This window comes from Rhincodon typus, chromosome 13 (assembly GCF_021869965.1).
Source record: "Rhincodon typus isolate 14 chromosome 13, sRhiTyp1.1, whole genome shotgun sequence".
Lineage (NCBI taxonomy): Eukaryota > Metazoa > Chordata > Chondrichthyes > Orectolobiformes > Rhincodontidae > Rhincodon > Rhincodon typus.
This window is the reverse complement of record NC_063344.1, coordinates 19,274,695-19,297,861: the sequence shown is the minus strand read 5'-3', so window position 1 is coordinate 19,297,861 and position 23,167 is coordinate 19,274,695. Positions and strand designations below refer to the sequence as shown.

Here is a 23,167-nt window from a genome sequence, read left to right as displayed (position 1 = left end):
ATGTACACTAATGACATCCAGTTCTACCACACTATCAACTCTTGACTCCTCCATTGTTTCTATATTATTAGACAGATTTCCTACATCCAGCACTGAATAAGCTGAAATTCCTTTTAATTATATATTTGGAAGATTGAATTGCTTTATTTTTCCCCCTTTGAATTCACTTCCCTAGCTACCGACTCCATCCCATTCCCTTGTAACACTCTGAGACTGAGCGAGTCTATTTGGTGTCACATTCAAAAACAGAAATAACTGGAGGAACACTGCACGTCTGGCAGCATCTGTGGAGAGAAAGCAGAGTCAACCTTTTGGGTCCAGTGATCCTTCTTCAGAATTGGTGAAGGAAAAGGTGTTATATATGCTGAAGAAAGGGGGTAGGTGAAGGAGTACACGACAGGTGGAACTAGAACTCAGCAAGACAGAACAGCAGTCAAGTAGAGAAAGGGATGGATAATAGTGAGCCAAGGAGAAAGAAAATCTGATAATATGGACCATTAGTAGGTGAAAATGGGTTGGCTGTGATGAAAGCAGCTCAGATCATAATAGGGCCAGGGATGTGGGTAAAGGTTATGGAAAAAGGTGTTCAGGCCCCAAAATTATTAAACTCAATGTTGCATCCTGAAGGTCACAGGACCCCAGAATTTTACATGAGTTTCTAGGCTATCACTAAGCTCCCCTTGAAAGATACACACAGCATTGGATTGCACTCTCAAGTTCAACTCCACCAACATTTTCATTCAAATCAGTGAGTTACACTGTTGATGTCTCTAGAATGAGAGGTGTAGAATGAAATGAAGTAAGAAATTAAGTCAGAAATCAGAGGAATTTTTTCACATAGCAAATCATGAAGCTGAGCAATGTATGAGAGGCCATAAATATAGGAGCAGAATTAGACCATTCAGCCTATCAAGTCTGCTCCAGCGTTTGATCATGGTTGATATGTTTCTCAACCCCATTCTCCTGCCTTCTCTCCATAGCCCTTGATCCCCTTAATAATCAAGAACCTATCTATCACTGTCTTAAATGCACTCAATGACTTGGCCTCCACAGCCTTCCATGGCAATGATTCACCACCCTCTGGCTGAAGAAATTCTTCCCCATCTCAGTTCTAAGGATTGTCCCTTCCTTTGGGCCATTGTCTTTCCTACTAGTGGAAACATCTTCTCCACATCCAGTCTATCTCAGGCCTCTCAGTATTCTGAAAATTTAAATAAGATCCTCCCCTCATTCTTCTAAGCTCCATTGTGTGCAGACCCACTACTCATATGACAAGCTCTTCATCTCCGGGATCATTCTTGTAAACCTCCTCTGGATCCTTTCCAAGGCTAGCACGTCCTTCCTTAGATACGGGACCCACAGCTGCTCAGAATATTCCAAATGTGGTCTGATCAGAGACTTTTACAGCCTCAGCAGTACATCCCAGCCTTTGTATTCTAGCCGTCTTGAAATGAATACTAACACTGCATTTGCCTTCCATCTGCCTATTGAATCCATATGCTAACAGTAAGAGAATCCTGAACAGGGACTCCCAAGTCTCTTTGTGCCTCAGATTTCTGAAACTTTTCCACATTTAGAAAATAGTCCATACTTCTATGTTTCCTACCAAAATGCATAACCTCACACTTAACCACTTTGTATTCTATCTGCTCCTTCTTTGCCCACTGTCCAAGTCCTTCTGTAGCCTCCCCACTTCCTCAACACCTCCTGCCCCTCCATCTTTGTGTCATCTGAAAACTATGCAACAATGCCCTGAGTTCCTTCATCCAGACTGTTAATTTATAACGTGAATAATTGTGGTCCCAGCACTAATTACTGCTACTCCATTAGGGGAGAAGGCAGTGTAGTAGTAACGTACCTGGACTCATAATCCAGTAGCACGGGCTAATACTTTGTGGGGCAATGAGTTCAAATCACATGATATCATGCTGGTGTCATTTAATTTCATAAAATCTGGAATTGAAGACTAGTCACAGTAATGGTGACCATGAAACTATCATGATTAATTATTATTTAGAGACAAATTCAATCATACTTGCTGAACTAGCCTATTTGAGATTCCAAATCAATAGCAATGTGGTTAACTCTTAACATCTCCCAGAAATGCCCTGGAAAGCCACTCAGTTCGAGTGCAATGAGGGATGGGCAACAAATGCTGGCCTCACCATTAATACCCAGACCCTTATCACAAGATAAAGACAAACTCCATGTATTTGTCTGGTTCTATATGTCTTGACACCATGTCTGTCATTTGCAGCATTGGAAATGGAAGGAAGTGACCAGCAGTGTCCTACAGAGATTTATCTTGGACTCTCAACAATTCGTCATATTTATTGATGATTTGAATTACACAAGAGGGAACCGTGTATCTAGGTTTGCCAGTCACATAAAATTTGGTGGTTTAATAAGTTGTGTAATTGAGAGCATGAGATTATAAATAGTTGCTTATGATTAAGTGAGTGGCTGAAACTGTGGTAAATGGATTTCAAATGAGGTACGTGTGAGATCATTTTTGATGGAAATGAATCGATTCACTTTTACCTAAATGGGGAGAAGCTAGGAATATTGAGGGTTCAAAGAGATTTAACAGCCCATGCACACAGATTGATATCATTCAATAACTTACAAAAATTGAATTAAAAGGGCTAATGGATAGTTAACCTTTTTAACCAGAGGACTGGAATAAAAAGGGAAGGAGGTTTTTCCACAGTTATACAAAGGTCTGAATAGACCACATGGATTGAGGGTGATTTAGCAGTTTGGATCAGAAATTGGCTGGCTGTAAGAAGACAGAGGGTGGTGGTTGATGGGAAATGTTCATCCTGGAGTTCAGTTACTAGTGGTGTACCTCAAGGATCTGTTTTGGAGCCACTGCTGTTTGTCATTTTTATAAATGACCTGGATGAGGGCGTAGAAGGATGAGTTAGTAAATTTTCAGATGACACCAAAGTTGGTGGAGTTGTGGATAGTGCGGAAGGATGTTGCAGGTTACAGAGGGACATAGATAAGCTGCAGAGCTAGGCTGAGAGGTGGCAAATGGAGTTTAATGCGGAAAAGTGGGAGGTGATTCACTTTGGAAGGAGTAACAGGAATACAGAGTACTGGGCTAATGGTAAGATTATTGGTAGTGTGGATGAGCAGAGAGATCTCGGTGTCCATGTGCATAGATCACTGAAAGTTGCCACCAAGGTTGATAGCGTTGTTAAGAAGGCGTACGGTGTGTTAGGTTTTATTGGTAGAGGGATTGAGTTTTGGAGCCATGAGGTCATATCTTGTCAGTGAAATGTCTCAAAACTATTCAGGCAGTGAATTCCATTAAAGTGCATCAACCTTGGTACACTGCAAGAAAGTTCAGCTCATTTACACCAGTAACACTGCACAAACAACACTTTTCTGATGAAGGGTCTAGGCCCGAAACGTCAGCCTCTCTGCTCCTATGATGCTGCTTGGCCTGCTGTGTTCATCCAGCCCTGCACCTTGTTGTCGCGGATTCTCCAGCATCTGCAGTTCCTACTATCTCTCACAAACAACATTGGGATGGATTGCTAGGCAATCTGCTTTTTGGGGGAGGAATGTTGGCCAGGATAGCTGGGAGAATTCCCTGTTCTAACAAATCATACCTTGAAATATCCAGTTGTGAAATAGCCAGTTGAACAGCCAACAGAGATTAGAAATAGTTAGGTAGTTGTTTTTGATTGATGCAGACTTGATAGGCTGAAGGACCTTTCTTTTTACTGTAGAACCCATATTCCCTTAGTCCTCCTTCCTGCCATCATGGCACGGGCTGGATAAGTTGTCATAGCTTTTGGATCACACTGTTTAAAACTTGTGATCTGAAGGCAAATTGCACTAAAAAACGTACTGGTTTATATTCAAATTCCTGCTCATCAACTTACTTACATTGGAGACAGAAAGGACTGAAGAAGGGTTCCAAACTGAAACATTGACTTTCCTGCTCCTTGGATGCTGTCTAACCTGCTGAACTTATTTGCATTGCAGGGAATATATAACTCGACATGAAACAGTGCAATTGGGCAGCATTTCAGATCTACATTTGCGGTCAAAGTAAAAGATATGCATTAAAATATATTCTTTCGTATATCTAAGAGTTGTAGCTGGAGCCATTTGATTAATACATCTGAAAATGGGTTAGTGCAAAAATAACACCAGTAAATGGCATTACATCACCTGAGAGTAATTTTTTTTTAAAAATTGGAAATGACTTTTCAAACTATATAAAAAAGCCATTTACTAGCGTCTTTGGTGTAAATAATTAGTTTCATGGTAAATTAAGAATTTTTTAAGGTGCCTATGTGATTTTGTGCCAGACACACAGCAAAGTTGCTGATATGGAACTGCCGTCTGAAAAGGCTTTGCATGCACTTAACTGTTTTCAAGGGACATTACTCACCACCTTCTGAACAGCATTTATAGATCGACAATCAATCTTAGCCTTGACAGTGAAACCCATATCCCATGATTGACATTAAAAATGGACACTGGCCTTAACAAGAGTTTCAGACTTTCAGATAATCTTTTCTTCCTCTTCTGTTATTTCAGCCGTCTTGCTGTGTGCTTCCTCCCTTACTGTTGCTGGGGTGCTTTTTAAAATTTTCCCCATCTCCTCATTCAGCCTTAGAATAGTCTAGAGAATGGGAGTTCAAATCCCACCAGGCCAGTTTGAGAATTGAATTCACTTTTATAAAATCTGAAAATATATGGCCACTGTTGATATAAATGAGCATGAAACTATTGGAGTGGCGTTAAAACCTAGTTGGTGAATGCCCTTTTAGAGAGGGGAAAGCATACAGTCCTGAAAAGCCTGGACCTCATATATGACTCTAGACTTGTGTGAATGTGATTGCCTTTTAACTGCACTCTGAAAGCATGTCACTCGCAATTTGGAATAGCACTAGAAAATAAGAGCAGGACTAGACTGATTGTCCCTTCACAGTAATGCTAATTCTTTCACATAGAGTCATAGATTCAAACAGCACAAAATCAGACCCTTTGTTCTAACCAGTCATAACCAAATGTAATCCCAAACTAAACTAGTCCCACCTGCCTGCTCCTGGCCCATATGCCTCCAAACCCTCCCTATTCATGTACTTATCCAAATGTCTTTTAAATGTTGTAATCGTACCCACATCCACAACTTCCTCAGGAAGTTCATTCCACACGCGAACCACCCGCTGTGTAAAAAAAAAATTGCCCCTCGTGTCTTTTTTAAATTTCTCTCCTCTCATCTTAAAGTTGTTCCTCCTAGTCTTGAAATCCCTCACCCCAGGGAAAAGACAACTATCATTAACCCTATCTATAACCCTCATGATTTTATAAACCTCCATAACTCAAACCTTCCATGCCCGGCAACATCCTGGTAAATCTCCTCTGAACCCTCTCTGCTTAATAATATCCTTCTTATAACTGGGCAACCAGAACTGGACACTATTCCAGAAGAGGCCTCACCAAACATGGAATTTTTTTTTCAGTACAGTCGGGGGAGGGATGGTGGTATGTGGTTACTGGAACATGATCAAGGGGTAAAGTGCAATGGGTTTTGTTCTTTAACCTCTGTTCTTTAACTTTGTAAGTCAGAAATGACCAATTCTAGCATCGCGACTTGAAAACAACTGACCGATGGCAGCATTCCTTCTCTTAGTGCACAGGGATTGCTTTTCACAATCAGCCTTGACGCAGCAAAGTCACAAAGTCCACAGCAAATGCTACATGAACTTGTCATGCCCAAAGTTTACAATGAACATTAAAGGCAAATTAGGGCACTACCACAAAATCAGCATGGAAAGAAATGAGCTTAATCGTCTGATTTTTTGCAGCAATAAATAATTGCTCACTAAACTCATTAATCTTTGTGGTTATTGATTACGTTTTATTTGCTTTCAACTGGTTGAACCCTTTTGACACTAATAGAAGCAATTATTAGCTGGAGTAGTTAAAAAATGACAGAAGGCTGAAAATTCAAGTCAACTGTTATCTCCAAAAATTATTCTTGTTAAAAACAAAGCCCATCTCTATTATAGGGTCTGTTGAACACTTGCATATTTTCTACATGGTGAATGTCAATTGGGTGGCAGGTGACTGTAGAAAATTGTATGTAAGTAAGACAAGGAAGTTCCTCTGAAGATAGAATTGAAGTCAGAGGGAACTGGGGATAAACTCTCCACTAGTTGGAGTTACTGGAATATGGGTCCTGGAGAACAATGCAGGATTCCACACATTTGATCCTCAACCAAGGGCAAACTTCTGGATTAAGTATGCAGTGATAGGGGCTTATGGAGGGATGGCAATTAGACTAGATAATGAACCACTTCAATTTAATTATCACTGTTCCCACCAGGATTCAATAGTGGTTCATGGTTGAATGTGACCACACCTCTAGAAAGTCATTCATCCAGCGCACGCTGTTACCAGCTGGTGGTAGGGGGAGATGTCCGTTGTTCACAGGTACCTAATGCCCAATTGAGGGACCCAAACCCTCAGTAAAGGTGTCCCCACTGAAAACCACTCCCTGCCTTTGCATGCAACATGCCCCTCCACACTAGCTCCCTCCCCACATCCTGACCTAGTTACCTCTCCCAGGTTGAGCCTCATTTCATGGTGAAGACCCTGGTCTATTATTAGCACTAAAATAAAACAAAGAAGGGCAGATGCTGACGATCTGAAACAAGAACAGAAATTGCTGGAGAAACTCAGCAGGTCTAGCAGCATCTGTGAAGAGAAAGCAGAGTTGATGGCAGCCCAGAAACTGGACACCTGCTCAGCCCCAGATAGTAGATGATCCCAGATTTCCAGCCATTACTGGCTTTGTTAAAGTGCACAGACAGGCACTGGGGCAGTAGCCAGGTTTGTGAGAGGCCGTTGGTAACGTGGATTGAAGAATGGAGGTGACCATGAAAGATATTAGTACCATATTGGCTCTGTATGCATGCATCCAGTTGTCTCCATGGACAAGTTGGTGACCGCTATGGAAAGCCAGGTCCAGCTCACTCAATGTCTCACATATGCATGTGAGCCTGCACTCCATTGCTGTAGCCGTTGATGCTCAGCAATTGACCTCACTTCTTCCTCTTAGGGAGACCAGAGGTTGCTAGCGGAATCCAATTGAAAAACGGAGCAACACAAAGGACACCAAAGGCTTCCTCTCAGAACACTCTAGTGGTGTCTGGCCGCTTCACATTCCCAATGTCAAAGGCTGCAGAAGTCCAAACTGAGGAGGGTGAGCTTGCATATGGGCAAGACACCCTCAGAAAGCTAGGGTTCTCTAGGCCCAGACACCCCTAGATACAACTGACCATATCTTCCATAGCAACAGGTCCAATTACAGAACAGGGTCCCTCCGCTCCAGCTGCAGAAGTTGGGACTTTATTTAGATGTAGTCAGAAGGAAAGGAAGAAAATCATTAAAGAGAACATAGAGGTGGCAAGGGTGATACATTATTGTAATTATGTTCCACTTTTGTATATATTTGTGCATTTGGACTCTTAAAATGAAGAATTAAATGCATTAAATGACTTGGCCTCCATAGCCTTCTGTAGCAATGAGTTACACAGATCAACAACCTTCTGGTTGAAGATATTCCTCCTCATCTCAGTTTTAAAGAGTTGTCCCTTCACTTTGAGGCTGTGCTCTTGGATCCTGGCCTCTCCTATTAGTGTAAGGGTGATACATTACTGTAATTATGTTCCACTTTTGTATGTATATGTGTGTTTGCACTCTTAAAATGTTTGCTTGTGGTGCAGTTGTAGCGTCCCTCCCCTGGTTAAATAAAAAAAATGGTTACTCTAGTGACTTTGTTGCTGTCAAACCTGTTCAGTCACAGCCATTTGAGAAATGAGCAGCTTCTTTGGATATTCTAAAGATAAAAGCAGTTGTAATTGCCAAGTATTGATCATCACTTACAAGAATCCAACTCTTTGACTGCAGATAACCTCAGGTGTTAGAGATCCTTGAACCATGATATCGTTGGCTGCAGCCAAGACATTGGAATTTAATATAGGCAACACTGTGGTTAAAAGCAAAGTGCAGGGATGGGACGTAGCCTGCACACATCTTCCACATATACAACCACCAGTGAGGATTCTGTACATCCCTGGAGGAAAAGGCTCATTCTATGTATCACCATTTTCAAGACACATCACCGCCATTCAAAGCTGGGAAACGTTCAATGGGCAATTCACATGTCCACTCTCCAACATTGTGCAACTTCTCTCAACAGACCATTACACTAAGTACTGCTTGTCTCAAGTTAAACATTAATTTACAGGATCCTGAAGCATTTCAGAACAATTTAGCAATCAACAAATATTCTGCAATGTTGAAGGATTACCGATGGTGGAAGGGTCAAAAGCAGAAGCCTCAAGGATTACTCTTAATGTTGAGTCTATCATGACAACCTTCACTGCACACTTGGTATTATATGCTGAATGAAGCCCTAAGAGCAAATTAACCTTTGTACCATGTGATATTTGTGGACTATCTCACTAATTGTTGCTTTTTCCTTATAGTCAACAGGACATGTAATGGTTAGATATTGAAAGTGGGATCACTGAAAGATATCAAGCATACAGTTAGATGGATAAAAGAAAACAGTCATCAGTCTCTCTAATAACCAGCTCCAAATGCCCATTACACTAAGCAGACCTGCTTGCCATAAAGCAAGAGAAAGTTGTGCAATTAAAGGAAACTGGTTTCAATTAGATTATCTCTGGCTTCTCGTGCTCAAGGATACATTATTCTGCCACGCTTTCTTGGATGCCCTTTCCAGTTAATGCCCTGATCCTCATCCTTACCTTCATCCTCCGAAGATTGCTGTTGATCTCTGATGTCCTGTGCATGCAGGACATCTCCACTTTGTCAGATCAAGTTGTGAATGGCACAGCATAGCAAAATAATCCTTTCTGGGCTACACTGTGTGAGAATTCACTGGGTGATGCTGGAAATCAAGGCCAGGAAATTCCTAGACTTCCCACAAATATGAGAATTTAATTAAACTAACAAAAATCCCAATTTGAGAGTCTGTTATCATAAGACAATAAGATATAGGAGCCCATTGAGTCTGCTCCGCCATTCAATCATGACTGATATGTTTCTCAGCCCCATTCTCCTGTCTTTCTCCCTGTAACCCTTGACCTCCTCACTGATGAAGAAATAAATGCATTCAATGATTTGGCCTCCACTGCCTTCTGCGGCAATGAGTTACACAGATCAACAACCTCTGGTTGAAGATATTCCTGCTCATCTCAGTTCTAAAGAGCTGTCCCTTCACTTTGAGGCTGTGCCCTTGGATCCTGGCCTCTCCTACTAGTGCAAACATGTTCTCCACATCCACGCTATCCAGGCCCCTCAGTATTCTGTAAGTTTCAATCAGATCCCTCCTCATCCTTCTAAACTCCATCGAGTACAGACCCATAGTCCTCAACTGCTCCTCATATGACAAGCCCTTAGTCTCCAGGGTCATTCTTGTAATCTTCTTCTGAAGCCCCTCCAATGCCAGCATGTCCTTCCTTAACCTCTGCTGATTTTTAAAGGCTTCCCAATCTTCTGGCTTCCCATTAGTTTTCACCATATTGAATGCTTTTTCTTTTGCTTTTATGCAGCCTCCGATTTCCCTTGTCAGCCACGGTTACCTTGTCCTCCCCTTGGTATTTTACTCAGGACAAAAGCAAATTACATTATGTTTCTTCATTAACAAAAAAAAACCATTATTTATTATAATGCACCTGTAAAAGGTGAACTATAAAAGAAAAGGAATTCTGATTTGTACAGCTTAAACTTAATCTTATCTTAAGAAGCCTGACGGTCTGTGTGTCAGACTGTGGGCTTTGTAAAGGTGTTGTCAGCCATGTTTGTCAGGGGTAGCCCGTATCTCCATGCAGGTTTACCCCTTTTAACTTTAAACATTACCCCTTTTAAAATTCCTCCCCCCACCCTACCAGCCCAACACATCCACCCACCCACGCGCGTACACACACACACACACACACACACACAATATCCAGGGTCTTGCTTTTTCCATTTCGTTTTAGAATTGTTTCTTTCAGTTTTTCTGTTCTGACGGAAAATTGGAATCAGTTCCTTTCAGAGAGAGAGAGAAATTGATGTGGCTAATATCTGGAGATTTTCTTGATTTTTCTTGTTTTCTTTTCCCTCACAAGGTCTGTGTTAATCTACAACCTGACCATCAGATGGTTGTTGCTATGCTCCTTCTGCTCCTACAACAATTGGTTCCAGTTCATATAGACTCAATGTCCCCAAAAAGTAACATTGTTTCTCGTGTATTGGTTAGCTTCACCTGTTTTCCCAAACTACAGACAACCCGTGTACATTCTCCACTTTTAAAGGCTGGGTCAATTTTTCTCGTTTTTGGTCCACAGTCTAAAAATAAATAGAGATGGTCTCCTGCTGAAGTGATCCAGGTATCAAAGCTTCCTTGTAAGGAGACCTTCATAGAATCATAGAATCCCTACATGAGAAAACAGGCCCTTAGGCCAACAAGTCCACACCTACTCTTGAAGCATCCTACCCAGACCCATCCCCCTCTCACCCACCTAATCTACACATCCCTGAACACTAGGGGCAATTTAGCATGGCTAATCCACCTAGCCCGCACATTTTTTTGGACTGTAGGAGGAAACCGGAGCACCTGGAGGAAACCCACTCAGAACTATAGTTGCTTTCTGTATATCTTCATTCTGCGTAGCTCTGAGGGCTTTGTAAAGTTGTCATCAGCTATGCTTGTAGGGGGTAGCCCTTGTCTCCCAGCAGCCATCCTTGTAAAGCCCAAGGACCTTGGATGGGAGCAGGAACCTGTAATTGTCTATTCCATAAGCATCATGACAGCTGTCAGGTCATCCAGTGCAGACCTCCAAATTCTGGCATCACTAGTTACATATCAATTGAACATTGACAAACTGGAAACTATGAATTGAGGAGGTTGATGTCAGGGCACCTGTAACAACGTGGGTACAGTCTATAGTGCCCTGCACCTGGGAAGCCACCAACGGTGGGGAATTCCATTGCCTGACTACTTGACGTACGGAACCATGTATTTATGAGGACAGAAAGGATCATTTGGCTCATGATATCTGCATTGGTTCACTGAAATAACATTGTGATTCAGTGCCATTCCCCTGCCTTTGCCCCGTAATCCTGTATATTATTTCTATTTAAAGCACCTAATACCCTCTTGATTGCCTCAATTGAACGTGCCTCCACTACACTTCGAGGCAGTGTATTCCATATCATAACTACTTATTGTGTGAGATTGGTTTTTCTCACCTCACAATTACTTTGTTCACAAATGGCCTTATATCTGTGCCCTCTGGTTCTCGATCCTGTTATAAGCAGGAACAGTTTCTCCCTATCTACTTTGTCCAGTCCCATTTAAGTTTGAAAACTTGTACCAAATCTCCTTTTAGGCTTATTTCCAAGGAGAACCATTTTAACCTCTCCAATCTACCTCATAACTGAAATTTCTCATCTCTAGAATCACTTTCTGCACTGTGTTTGTATCCTACCTGAGGTGTTCTGCCCAAAACTGTGCAAAATACTCCATCTGAGATTGAACAATTGCTTTTTGCAAGTTCAGCATAAACTCCTTGGTCGTGGACTCTACATATCTTTGACAAATCATGGCTGCTCACTTCACCTATCCTGCCATCTTGAGTCTTCTGCACACATACTGCTCCTGCACACTCTTTTGGGTAGAACACTTTATTTTAATACTGTCTCTGCATGTTCTTGCAACCATGGTTTATCACCTCACATTTCTCTGCATTGAACTTCATCTGCCATCTGTCTACCCATTCCACCCACTTGTCAATGTCCTTTTGACATTTCTTCACTGTCCTTCTCTCAGTTTACTGTGCTAACAAAGCTTTGCACCTTCCATAAACTTTTAAATTCTTGGAAATTGTTCCCCAAGCACCAAGGTCTAGGTCATTAATAGATATCAGGAAATGAAGGGTTCCAAAACTGACCCTGGGAGAGCTCTGCTACAAACCTTTCTCCTGTTTATTAGCCATTTTTGTGTCCATGTTGTTACTGTCCTATTTATTCCATGAGCTATAGCTTTTCTCCCAAGGCTATTGTGTGACACTATTATCAAATGCCTTTTGGAAGGCCATGTATAGCACATTTCTCAGATAAGAACAGAAATATTGAAATGGCATATAAATCAGATGAGTTGGGCTAATAATGTGATGCAAAGACATGGAAAAATGGTAGTCATTGCTTTCTAGTGAAATTCTGAAATCAGCGTTTGAAGCTTGAAGGGAAAATCAGGAATTTTTCTAACTTGTTTCATTTTTGCTGTATTTTTCCAACATTCTTCCCCATGCCACTCAAGGGAGTCCCAGCATTAACATTTTAAGTCCAGTATGACTCTTCTTCAGAACCCTTGGGCAAAAAGCTGCAAATCTGAAATAAGGGAGGAAAATGGTAGAAATAAAGAGTATGTAATATTCCAGCTCTTCCTGGACACAACAGCCCAACCCTTCTCCTACTCATCCTCTTCTTATAACATGTTTTAATGACATACAATACATCAGAGAGGCTTTCTTTGTTGCATTTCACGTCATAAAAATCAAAAGTCTTGAAAGAAATTCCAGTAACCAACTGTTTAATCTGTTAACAACTTAATGTTATAAATTGTATATTAGTCTGTTTTAAAAATAGCACTAGATGTGTTAATGGGACTTAAATCCATCCTCAAACATTACAAATCTCTGCTTAGCAGATGACATTTGCTGAGAGACAGGCAGTGAGTGATATGTTGCTCTGTGGATCGGTTTCCATGAATCGTTGGTGTCATAGTTCTATGTCATTGCTTTCTGATCACAACATCCAAGAAACCCAGGGCTAATACTTTGATCACCTACTCAGCCTGCCCATCCCTCTCCAATCCAGCTCCATGCTATGCTCCTTATGAGTGTTTTGAGATCAGGAATAAGATGTTGCCAAATTAATCCAAATTAATCTAAAATGGCTCTCAGAGGCAAATGATTGGACAGGAGCACTGATGGCTGATGGGTTCAGGTTTGGTGACTGATGCAAAGTCCATCACCTAGAGGACAGAATCAATGAATGTCTCTGTTGTTGCTTCCACAGAATCTGGTATGCCAGCAAACCACCAGAGGGAAAATTCAGTTAAATCCTCAGTTCCGCCATTTTCAATGTTTCAGCAGTCAGGCAAAAGTTATTTTAAAATAAATGAACAATTACAGGCAAATTATTTAATTAGCAATAGTACGTAAGTACTTCTCCACCTCTGATCTCCTCCAGAGACTTGCAGTGCTCTATCACCTCCCTTTCAAACCATAATAACAGAAGGACTACAAGTAGGAGGTGGGGAGAAGCAATGCACACTGCTTAAATGGCCTAAATTTGTGCAAAATAATTGTTCTTCAGGTCACTGGAGAATTAATGATTCTGTTCACTGATCTTGATGAAAACCAAACTCACAGAGCTCCAACATTATTTCAGGTGGTGACTTCCCCTTTCTTAATATTGATTTGAATTTGGCATTAAGTCTAGGGTATCTCCAGGCATCCAGCAATTGTGATGTAATCTAGTAAGAGTAAGCAAACTAATAACATTGAAGTATTCTCAAAGGTAGCAAACTAAGAAATAGAATATACTGATTGTCCTTCACTTTTTAAAATTATTTTACAATACTATTCTAAAATTATGGATTTTTTAATCAAAATGGAAACTTCTTACTCTACACAATTATAAAATTAGTTTTTTGATTGTTCAGCAGTGGTTGTGACTAAATTTAAAAAAAAACAAAAAAACTGCAGATGCGAGAACAAAAACAGAAGTTGTTGGAGAAAGTCAACAGGTCCAGCAGCATCTATGCAGAGAAAGCAGAGTTAACGTTGTGGGTCCTTCTGAAGAAGGGACACTGGACGCACAACATTAACTCTGCTTTCTCTGTACAATTGAGTTTATCCAGAACTGCTGAGTTTTTCCAGGAATTTATGCTTTTGTTGTAACGAAATACACTGTTAAAAACCTGGGAAAACCTCATTAATGAGGTGTAACTTTTTGTGGATTGTTAACAGCAAGATTACAACTTAGAAAGTACAATTTTCATCAGTCAGTGATTTTGAAAGATTTGCATCTACAGACACTCGCAGAACAGCAAAAAATAGCAATTTCTGGATTTCCACATTTAACTGTGCATTTGTGGATGGCAGAAGTTGCTGGCAGTTTCATAAGCTAATGATGGCATCATTAAAACCACAAAATCCTTGCTAATATTCTTCTTGACAAGATTTGAGAACACTGTTGTGTAGCCAATGGTAACCTTAAAACTGCATGGCAATAACACACTAAAAAATATGGCATTCAATTAACGGAAGTAGGGAAAGCCACAATTTGTGTGGCGGTGAATCATCATGTGTCCTTCATACATCATGTCACCATCACCCTTTGCATTAAAATCAATGAAACAAAGGTCAGGCAGAGTGTACAATAGGCACCATTTCATTTCAGCATTCTCTTTCCCCTCCCCCCCGAAAAAGTTATATTCTATTTCCAAAATCCTTTATCAGTTCGTCTGAAGTGGTTCTGTTATTTTAACATATGTTGCTGATATATTTTACATAAACGGGGTTAATTTCTGTTTTAGGACAATTGGTCAATTAGCTTCAGTTAAACAAGGTAAGTATTCATTGACCAATTCCACACAGAGTAATCTTAAACTGTTGTTCATTAGCACAATTATTATTGTGCCCTAATTTCATCGATGGTTGTCACTAGTGAATTGGTTAATGTTCAACTGTCGGTCAAAAGGATTTTTTGTTTCTCCCCATCTCTGAATGTTTTCAAGTAAAAGTATTCAAGGAAAACAGAGAGAAAAACAAATTGATGATGTTCCTCCAGGGCAATTCACACCAGGATCCAGGAATTAACCTGGAATCACCAGAAATTTAAGACTAATCATGGATGATTGGTAGATTGATCTTGATTGTCCAACTCCATGAGAGCATTGGAGCAAAGGAAAAAGAGGCAATACAGGCCATGCTGGGATCCAGCTTACAACAGGATCCAGCCCAGACTAGAACCAGCTTATACTGGGAAATATGTTTTACTAAATGCGTTCACTTAGTCATTCTTCATACAATACCAGTATGCATTGTCGATGTTCTGGTTTCATCCAACAACAGGGAAGAGGCACAGCAATTTTCCAACACGTTTCCCTAAAGGTACTGGTATATCATATTACATGGTTCCTCTTTCAGTCTTAGTTTGAATCCATTCACATCAATATGCACAGTAGAAAGTTTCAGAATCTGATCTTTTCCCTTTGTCCATCCATTAGGCCTCTGCATTACCCAAAGGTTCCAGCTCAGTAGCAGAAGCTTTGAATTGTTGTGATGTAGATTTCTGTTGTCGGAATCCTTGCACGATCTGTTCAAATGTCTTGCCTTTTGTCTCAGGTACTCTGAAGTATGTGAACAGGGTGAAACCAAAGAGAAGCCCAGCAAAAATGACAAATACATATGGGCCACACAGTTCCTGTACAGAGAATATGGAGAGAAAGTCTTAAAAAGAAATGGTGATCAATTAGCTGAACAGGAACAAATCAGAAATAATCCCGATTTTGTGCTTGATTTGTAGACCCACAAAGGTTTATAGCACAATCGGAAGCAATCTGGTCCAACAGCTCTAAGGTAGAGTAATTTAAAGGTGGCACTGTGGCTCAGTAGTTAGCACTGCTGCCTCACAGCTCTAGGAACCTGGGTTTGATTCCAGCCTTGGCTGACTGTATGGAGTTCTCACATTCTCCTGTGTCTGCACAAGTTTCAGCTGGGTGCTCTGGTTCCCTCCCACAGTCCAAAGTTGTGTAGCCTAGGTGGATTGACCATGCTAAATTGTCCATATTGTATGGGGATGTGTAGGCTTGGTCATTTATCATGGTGCATGGGTGGCTATGGGGTTAGGGTAGGGACCTGGGTCTTGGTGGGATGCTTTCGGAAGGTAGAATGACCTCTTTCTGCACTGTAGGGATTCTATGATTCTGTGACTTTATTAATAATCCCTCTGAATTACCGTAGCCCTGTATCAATCCCATTGTCTCAAAACCACAGAAATTCCTCTGTTTCAAATATTGAACCAATTTTCCTTAAAGCACTCTGCTTCAAGCACTTCCTGTGGCACCCCAAAATGAATCTTTTTCAGGGCTGCAGCAAAATGGCAAAGTGAGTTGCTCTTACATAAAGACAGTTAGGGCTGGATGAGCCAATTGGCCCTATGTGACATAACCAATCTACAATTTTAAAGTTTCCTCTGTTTCAAATATTGAGCCAATTTTCCTTAAAGCACCCTGCTATTAAAGTATTTCCATCTTCCAAAAATTGTCTACATAAAGAAATTTCTTATTCACCATCTTAGAATAGTTGATGACCCCACATTGCTTAAGCTCCAATATGAGAATGCACTTTTTACCCTTTACATTGTACGAAAATCCTTCATTGCTTTATAATTATCAATCACGTCTCATGTCAACCTTGTCTGCTTCAGGTGAAACAGCCCTCATGTCACAAGTCTCTTTAGACAACTGTAGTTCCTGATCAATGGATAAATCTGATACATCGGTCTATTCTCTCGGTTCACATTGGTTATAATGGGGAAACGCCTAGAACTGGAGATTGGAATAGTTCCCCATTACCTTCAAATTCACCACATTTTCCAATCATCAGACTTCCTACCCAACTGCAATCACATTCATACTACAGCCTACACTGAGGACCTTAGCGATAAGCTGGAATATCCACATATGGTCATAAGGGATTTCAGCTCTTAGGGTATAATTTCATCCAACTGTTCAATCAGGGAACCTGACTTCATCAGATCCACCAATTATTTTCCTGACTCTTCATTCCACTGAAGCGAATGCAGAGTAAATCTTGATTAAAACCTACAGGAGATATGAGGAAAAGCTTTTTCACCCAATGGGTGGAGGGTGTCTGGAATTTACTCCCTTGTTTGCTGGTTGAGGAAGAAACTGATTTCATAGGAACCTGGCTCTGCACCTGCAGTGCTGCAAAGCTCTGGAATCAGGACCAACTTAAGCCAGAGAGTGGTAAATCTATAGAATTCACTGCCACAGAAGGCTGTGGAGGCCAGGTCATTGACTACATTTAAGACTGAGATAGATAGGTTCTTGATTATCAAGGGGATCAAGGGTGATGGGGAGAAAGCAGGAGAATGGGGTTGAGGAACTTCTCAGCCATGATTGAATGGCAGAGCAGACTCGATGGGCTGAATGGCCTAATTTCTGCTCCTATGTATTTTGGCCTTAATGGGATTAGAATGGGCAGCTGGTTTAAACTATCAGTGCAAGGGTGATGAGCTGATTGGCCTCTTCATTTGCTGAAAAATTTCCATGGTTCCATAAAACAACATTCTGATCTGATCAGATCAGAGTCATGCCAATAAAATTGAATAAAATTGTGTTCTTCCTTATTTCTGTCTACATAACTTTGGGCACTGTGCTTCTTAATTTTCACTTCATCTGCCCAATAAAATGAAGCCTTTGTCTGCTACAGTGATACATCAGTGTTTCAACTCCCACTCGCTCATCACTGTTGCTCACCGACATACAATTGGTCTCCTAGTTTAAGCAACGTTTTGATATTGTCAAAGACTTTCAAGATCTCTCCTGTCTCTGTAAGCTCCTTCAGCCCATAACCCTCTGAGATGTTTTTGCTTCTCTAATTCTGGCCTCTTGCACATCCCTAATTTTACTTGCTCTAACATCACCTGGGCCCAAAACATTTGGAATTCTCCTACTCTGACTTGTTCTGCTGTATGCGTAAAGTGCGAAATAGATGCAAATTTTGATGGAGTTTAGGAGTGCGTGATTTTACCATAGTCTTTAGCATGTTGGGCGTAACATTGAACAGTATAAGTGAATCCTGCAGACACTACTGTATTGAACAAAGGCACATTAAGATGTCAGTTTGGATTATGTCTTTACCAACTTATATATTATTGAAAAAGCGGGTTGTAAATTCCCTTACCGCAATGTATGGGAAGCACATTCCCACAATGAAGTTACAGGTCCAATTGCAGAAACCCGCAATGGTTATAGCAGCTGGCCGTGCCCCTTGGCTAAATAACTCAGCTACGATAAACCAAGGGATCGGGCCTGGTCCAATCTCGAAGAAGGCTACGAAGATAAAGATAGCTGACATGCTCAGGTAGCTCATCCAGGTGAAGTTGTGCTGAGGGGTGAAAGGGAAAATAGAAACATAAGAACTAGGAGCAAGAGTAGGCAATTCAGCTCCTCGAGCTTGCTCCAACATTTAATACAAGGATAGCTGATCTAATCTTGGCCTTAACTCTACTTTTCTGCCTGCTCTCCATAATCCCTCAACCCGCTACTAATTAAAAATCTGCTATCTCCATCTTAAATTTACTTAATGTCCTGCGAATCCACTGCACTCGAGTAGTGAATTGCACAGATTCATGACCCTTTGAGAGAAGTAATTTTTCCTCATCTCTGTTTTAAATCTGCTACCCTTTATCCTAAAACTTTCTACATCTATTTTGTCAACCTACTTTAGAATTTTATATGCCTCAATTAGACCTCATCTCTTTCTTCTAAACTCTAGTGAGTATAGGCAAAACTGCTCAATTCCACTTCATAAGAAAAACCTTATCTTTGAAATCAATCCAGTGAATCTCACCTGAACTTCCTTCAGTGCAACTATATCACTCCTCAAGTAGGAGTCTAAAACTGTACATGATAGCTCAGGTGTGGTCTTGCTAATGCCTTGTACAGTTGCAGCAACACTTCCCAACTTTTACACTCTATTCCTGTTGCAATAAGTGCCAAAATTCCACTTGTCTTCCTTATTAATTGCTGTGCTTGCATACTAGTTTTCTGTGATTCATTCACAAGGAAATCCAGATCCCTCTGCACCAAACACTCTGACGTTTCTCTCCATTTAGATAATCAGTTGTCTTTCTAGTCTTCTGACCAAAATGAATCACATTATGCTGATCCACATTAAACTCCATCAGCTAACCAATCTATATTCATTTGTAAATTTCTTATTTCTTTATTGCAACTTACTTTCCCACCTATTTTAGTGGCATCTGCAAATTTGGCTATGGTACCATCTATCCCCACATCCAAGTTATTAATACAGAGTGTAAATAGGTGAGGACCGAACCCTGTGGCACCCCACCAGTTATATCTTGCCAATTCTCTTATCCCAACCCTCTGCTTTCTGTTGGCTAGCCAATCCTCTATCCAAGGTAATAAATTGGCCCCGTGTGATTGGGGGCCTCAAAAATTAAAAGGACATCAAAAAGAATCAAACCAAGAGTGAGAGGCTAGAACTAACTGGAAAGCTTGTACAGGCTGGGATTTTATTTTTGAAACAAAAGCTGAAGAGGAACCAGATGGAGAGCTTTATGGTAATGAAGAGATATGAAAGGGTAGACGCAATGAAAATCTTTCCATTTTTGACAGCCCAGAACTAGATAAGGCGACAAATATAAAATAGTCATTAGTAGATCAGACGGGAAATTTACAAAAAAAAGTCTTTAACCAGACATTACCACAAAAGGTAGTTACGGTAAATCAGAAGAAGTTGGATAAACACATGAAAGTGAAAGGAATAGGACAATATGCTGATCGGATAGGATAAGAGAGTGAAAGAGGCTTGTCTGTTGTGTTATGTCTGATGATTCATAACGCAGCATACCTTTAAAAGTTATACCCATGGTATCATCACTGTATTACAGCAAGTGACCTGAAGATATAAAGTTCTCATGTTCTATTTTTCAATGGCAATGGTTTAGCGGTATTATCGCTGGACTGTTAATACAGAGACCCAGGTAATGCTCTGGGGACCCGGACTGAATCCTACCATGACAGTGGAATTTGAATTCAATTAAAATCTGGAATTAAGAGTCTAATGACTATGAATCCATTGTTGATTTTCGGAAAAACCCATCTGATTCACTAGTGATGTTTAGGAAGGAAACTGCCATCCTTACCTGGTCTTGCTTATGTGTGACTCCAGACCCGTGGCAATGTGGTTGACTCTCAACCGCCCTCTTACAATTAGGAATGACCTAGCCGGTGATGCCCTCATCCCGTGAATGAATTTTTATAAAAATAATGAAAGCATGCTCCTCTGTTATAACATAACATGACAATGTAATATTATCCCAGATACTTATGGACCTGAGAAATAGAACATAGAACAAGAACATAGAACATTGAACATAGAACATAAAACAGTACAGCACAGTACAGGCTCTTCAGACCACGATGTTGTGCCGACCTATTATCCTACTCTAAGATCGAACTAACCTGCATACCCTACATTTTATTATCATCCATATGCCTATCCAAGAGTCGCTTAAATGTCCCTAATGTATCTGACTCCACTACCACCGCTGGCAGCACATTCCACACACCCAACACTCTCGGTGTAAAGAATCTACCTCTAACATCTCCCCTATACCTTCCTCCAATCACCTTAAAATTATGCCCCCTCATAATAGTCATTTCTGCCCTGGGAAAAAGTCTCTGGCTATCCGCTCTATCTGTGCCTCCCATCATCTTGTACATCTCTATCAAGTACCCTCTCATCCTTCTTTGCTCCAATGAGAAAAGCCCTAGATCCCTCAACCTTTCCTCATAAGACCTGCCCTCCATTCCAGGCAGCATCCTGGTAAATCTCCTCTGCACCCTCTCTAAAGTTTCCACATCCTTCTTATAATGAGGCGACCAGAACTGAACACAATATTCTAAGTGTGGCCTAACCAGGATTTTACAGAGCTGCAGCATAACCTCGTGGCTCTTAAACTCAATTTCCCTGCTCAATGTAACTCAAATGTAATATTTCAACATAATAGTGATTTTTAATAAATGTCCATTGGATCTTTCAATGCTATGATACTATCATTCAGTTTCTGATGTTATAGGATATAACATAAACATTGCCATATCAGCTAAAACACCCTGTTGGAGCCAAATGTGCACCAAGGTAGAAGCAGTGGCTGTCTTTGATAGATATTTGAAAAACCAATTGATAAACAGCTGATCAACAGTTTTGAATAACTGAGAATTTGGAGAAAAAGAGAATTTCCTGCCTTGCAACAGCATCAGTTTCAATGAGTACAGGCAGTTGTCATGATTGGAACCATAGCCAGGTGGATCATATTGACTATGTGTTTGGGGCTGTTAACCTGGGCCAATCAGTGAGCTGTGGCTGATAGATATAAACAGGAGTGTCAGATGGACACTAAAAACCGTAAGTACAGTAAACTTACTGGTGCCTACCACCCAAAACGGGCTTCCTCCACCCCCCAAATCCCCAGCCATACCCAGGACTTTCCCCACAATGTGCCCGCTGCCATTGGCCATGAGGCCACTGTCGGAGAACCCACAGATGACGTCACATCCGCCACCGCCGGGTTCCCCACTTCCAGGACAGCGAACGCCATCGCTGCTGATGCCACCGCCTCCACTTCCGAGACCATAACCACCGACACTGAAGTCGCGCCCACCATCACCGCTACTGCCAGCGCCTACCCCGCTCCCCCCACCGCCGATGCCACTCCGCCCACCGCCGACGCCGGCGCAACTCCGCTCACCACCGACGCAACTCCGCCCACCGCTGACGCCAACACAACTCCGCCCACCGCCAACGCTGACGTTGCTCCGCCCACAGCCTCCACAGCCAGCAGCTCCAGAGGGGACAATAGCACCCAGCCCTGCCGAGTCTTCACCATCCCCCCAGACCTACCCCTTACTGAGGACGAACGGTCAGTCCTCAGTAAAGGGCTCACCTTTGTCCCCCTCCACCCACAGATCAACGAATACCGCTCACGTTTGGACATTGAGCAGTTTTTCCGCTGCCTCCGCCTCCACGCTTACTTTTTCAACCATGAACCTAACCCTCCCTCCACTGACCCCTTCTCCCGCTTCCGACACACCCCCTCCTCCTGGACACCACCCCAAGGCCTCCTACCCTCCCTCGACCTCTTCACCTCCAACTGCCGTTGAGACATCAATCGCCTCAACCTCTCCACCCCTCTCACCCACTCCAACCTCTCCCCCGCAGAACGTGCAGCCCTCCGCTCCAATCCCAACCTCACCATAAAACCCGCGGACAAGGGAGGTGCAGTTGTAGTATGGCGCACTGACCTCTACATCGCCGAGGCCAGACGCCAACTCTCCGACACCTCCTCCTACCGCCCCCTTGATCATGACCCCACCCCTGAGCACCAAACCATCATCTCCCAAACCATCCACAACCTCATCACCTCAGGTGACCTCCTACCCACGGCCTCCAACCTCATCGTTCCCCAACCCCGCACTGCCCGCTTCTATCTCCTTCCCAAAATCCACAAACCTGAATGCCCCGGTCGACCCATTGTCTCTGCCTGCTCCTGCCCCACCGAACTGATCTCCAACTATCTGGACTCCATTTTCTCCCCCTTGGTCCAGGAACTCCCTACCTTTGTCCATGACACCACCCACGCCCTCCACCTCCTCCAGAACTTCCAATTCCCCGGTCCCCAACACCTCATCTTTACCATGGACGTCCAGTCCCTCTACACCTGCATTCCCCTCACAGATGGCCTAAAGGCCCTCCGCTTCTTCCTGTCCCACAGACCCGACCAGTCCCCCTCCACTGACACCCTCATCCGCCTAGCCGAACTCGTCCTCACCCTCAACAACTTCTCTTTCAATTCCTCCCACTTCCTACAGACAAAGGGGGTGGCCATGGGTACTCACATGGGCCCAAGCTACGCCTGCCTCTTTGTAGGTTACGTGGAACAATCCCTCTTTCGTACCTACACTGGCCCTAAACCCCACCTCTTCCTCCGTTACATTGATGACTGTATTGGTGCCGCCTCGTGCTCCCAAGAGGAGCTTGAACAGTTCATCCACTTCACCAACACCTTCCACCCCAACCTTAAGTTTACCTGGACCATCTCTAATACCTCTCTCCCTTTCCTGGACCTCTCTGTCTCCATCTCGGGCAACCACCTAGAAACCGATATTCATTTCAAACCCACCGACTCCCACAGCTACCTAGAATACTCCTCCTCCCACCCACCTTCCTGCAAAAATGCCATCCCCTATTCCCAATTCCTTTGCCTCCGCCGC

General features: G+C 42.2%; 1 protein-coding gene and 1 long non-coding RNA gene across 3 annotated transcripts in view; one reads left to right on the top strand and one right to left on the bottom strand.

Annotated features, from left to right (window-relative positions):
- Positions 1 to 23,167, top strand: part of LOC125484751 — a 62,135-nt gene that overhangs the window by 20,346 nt on the left and 18,622 nt on the right. The gene's annotated exons all lie outside the window — the stretch shown is intronic.
- The window catches only part of slc2a2 (solute carrier family 2 member 2), a 48,532-nt gene continuing 37,695 nt past the window's right edge, over positions 12,331 to 23,167 (bottom strand). Inside the window, exons 10-11 of one of the 2 annotated variants that reach the window (XM_048604775.1) lie at positions 18,048 to 18,251; positions 12,331 to 12,435 (exon numbers count right to left, since the gene is read on the bottom strand). In XM_048604775.1, coding sequence (XP_048460732.1) covers positions 12,385 to 12,435; positions 18,048 to 18,251 — 255 coding nt within the window. In that variant the 3' untranslated portion in view covers positions 12,331 to 12,384. Of the gene's footprint in view, positions 12,436 to 14,489; positions 15,541 to 18,047; positions 18,252 to 23,167 lie in introns of those variants that run through there. The other variant, XM_048604773.1, reaches the window with a different exon arrangement.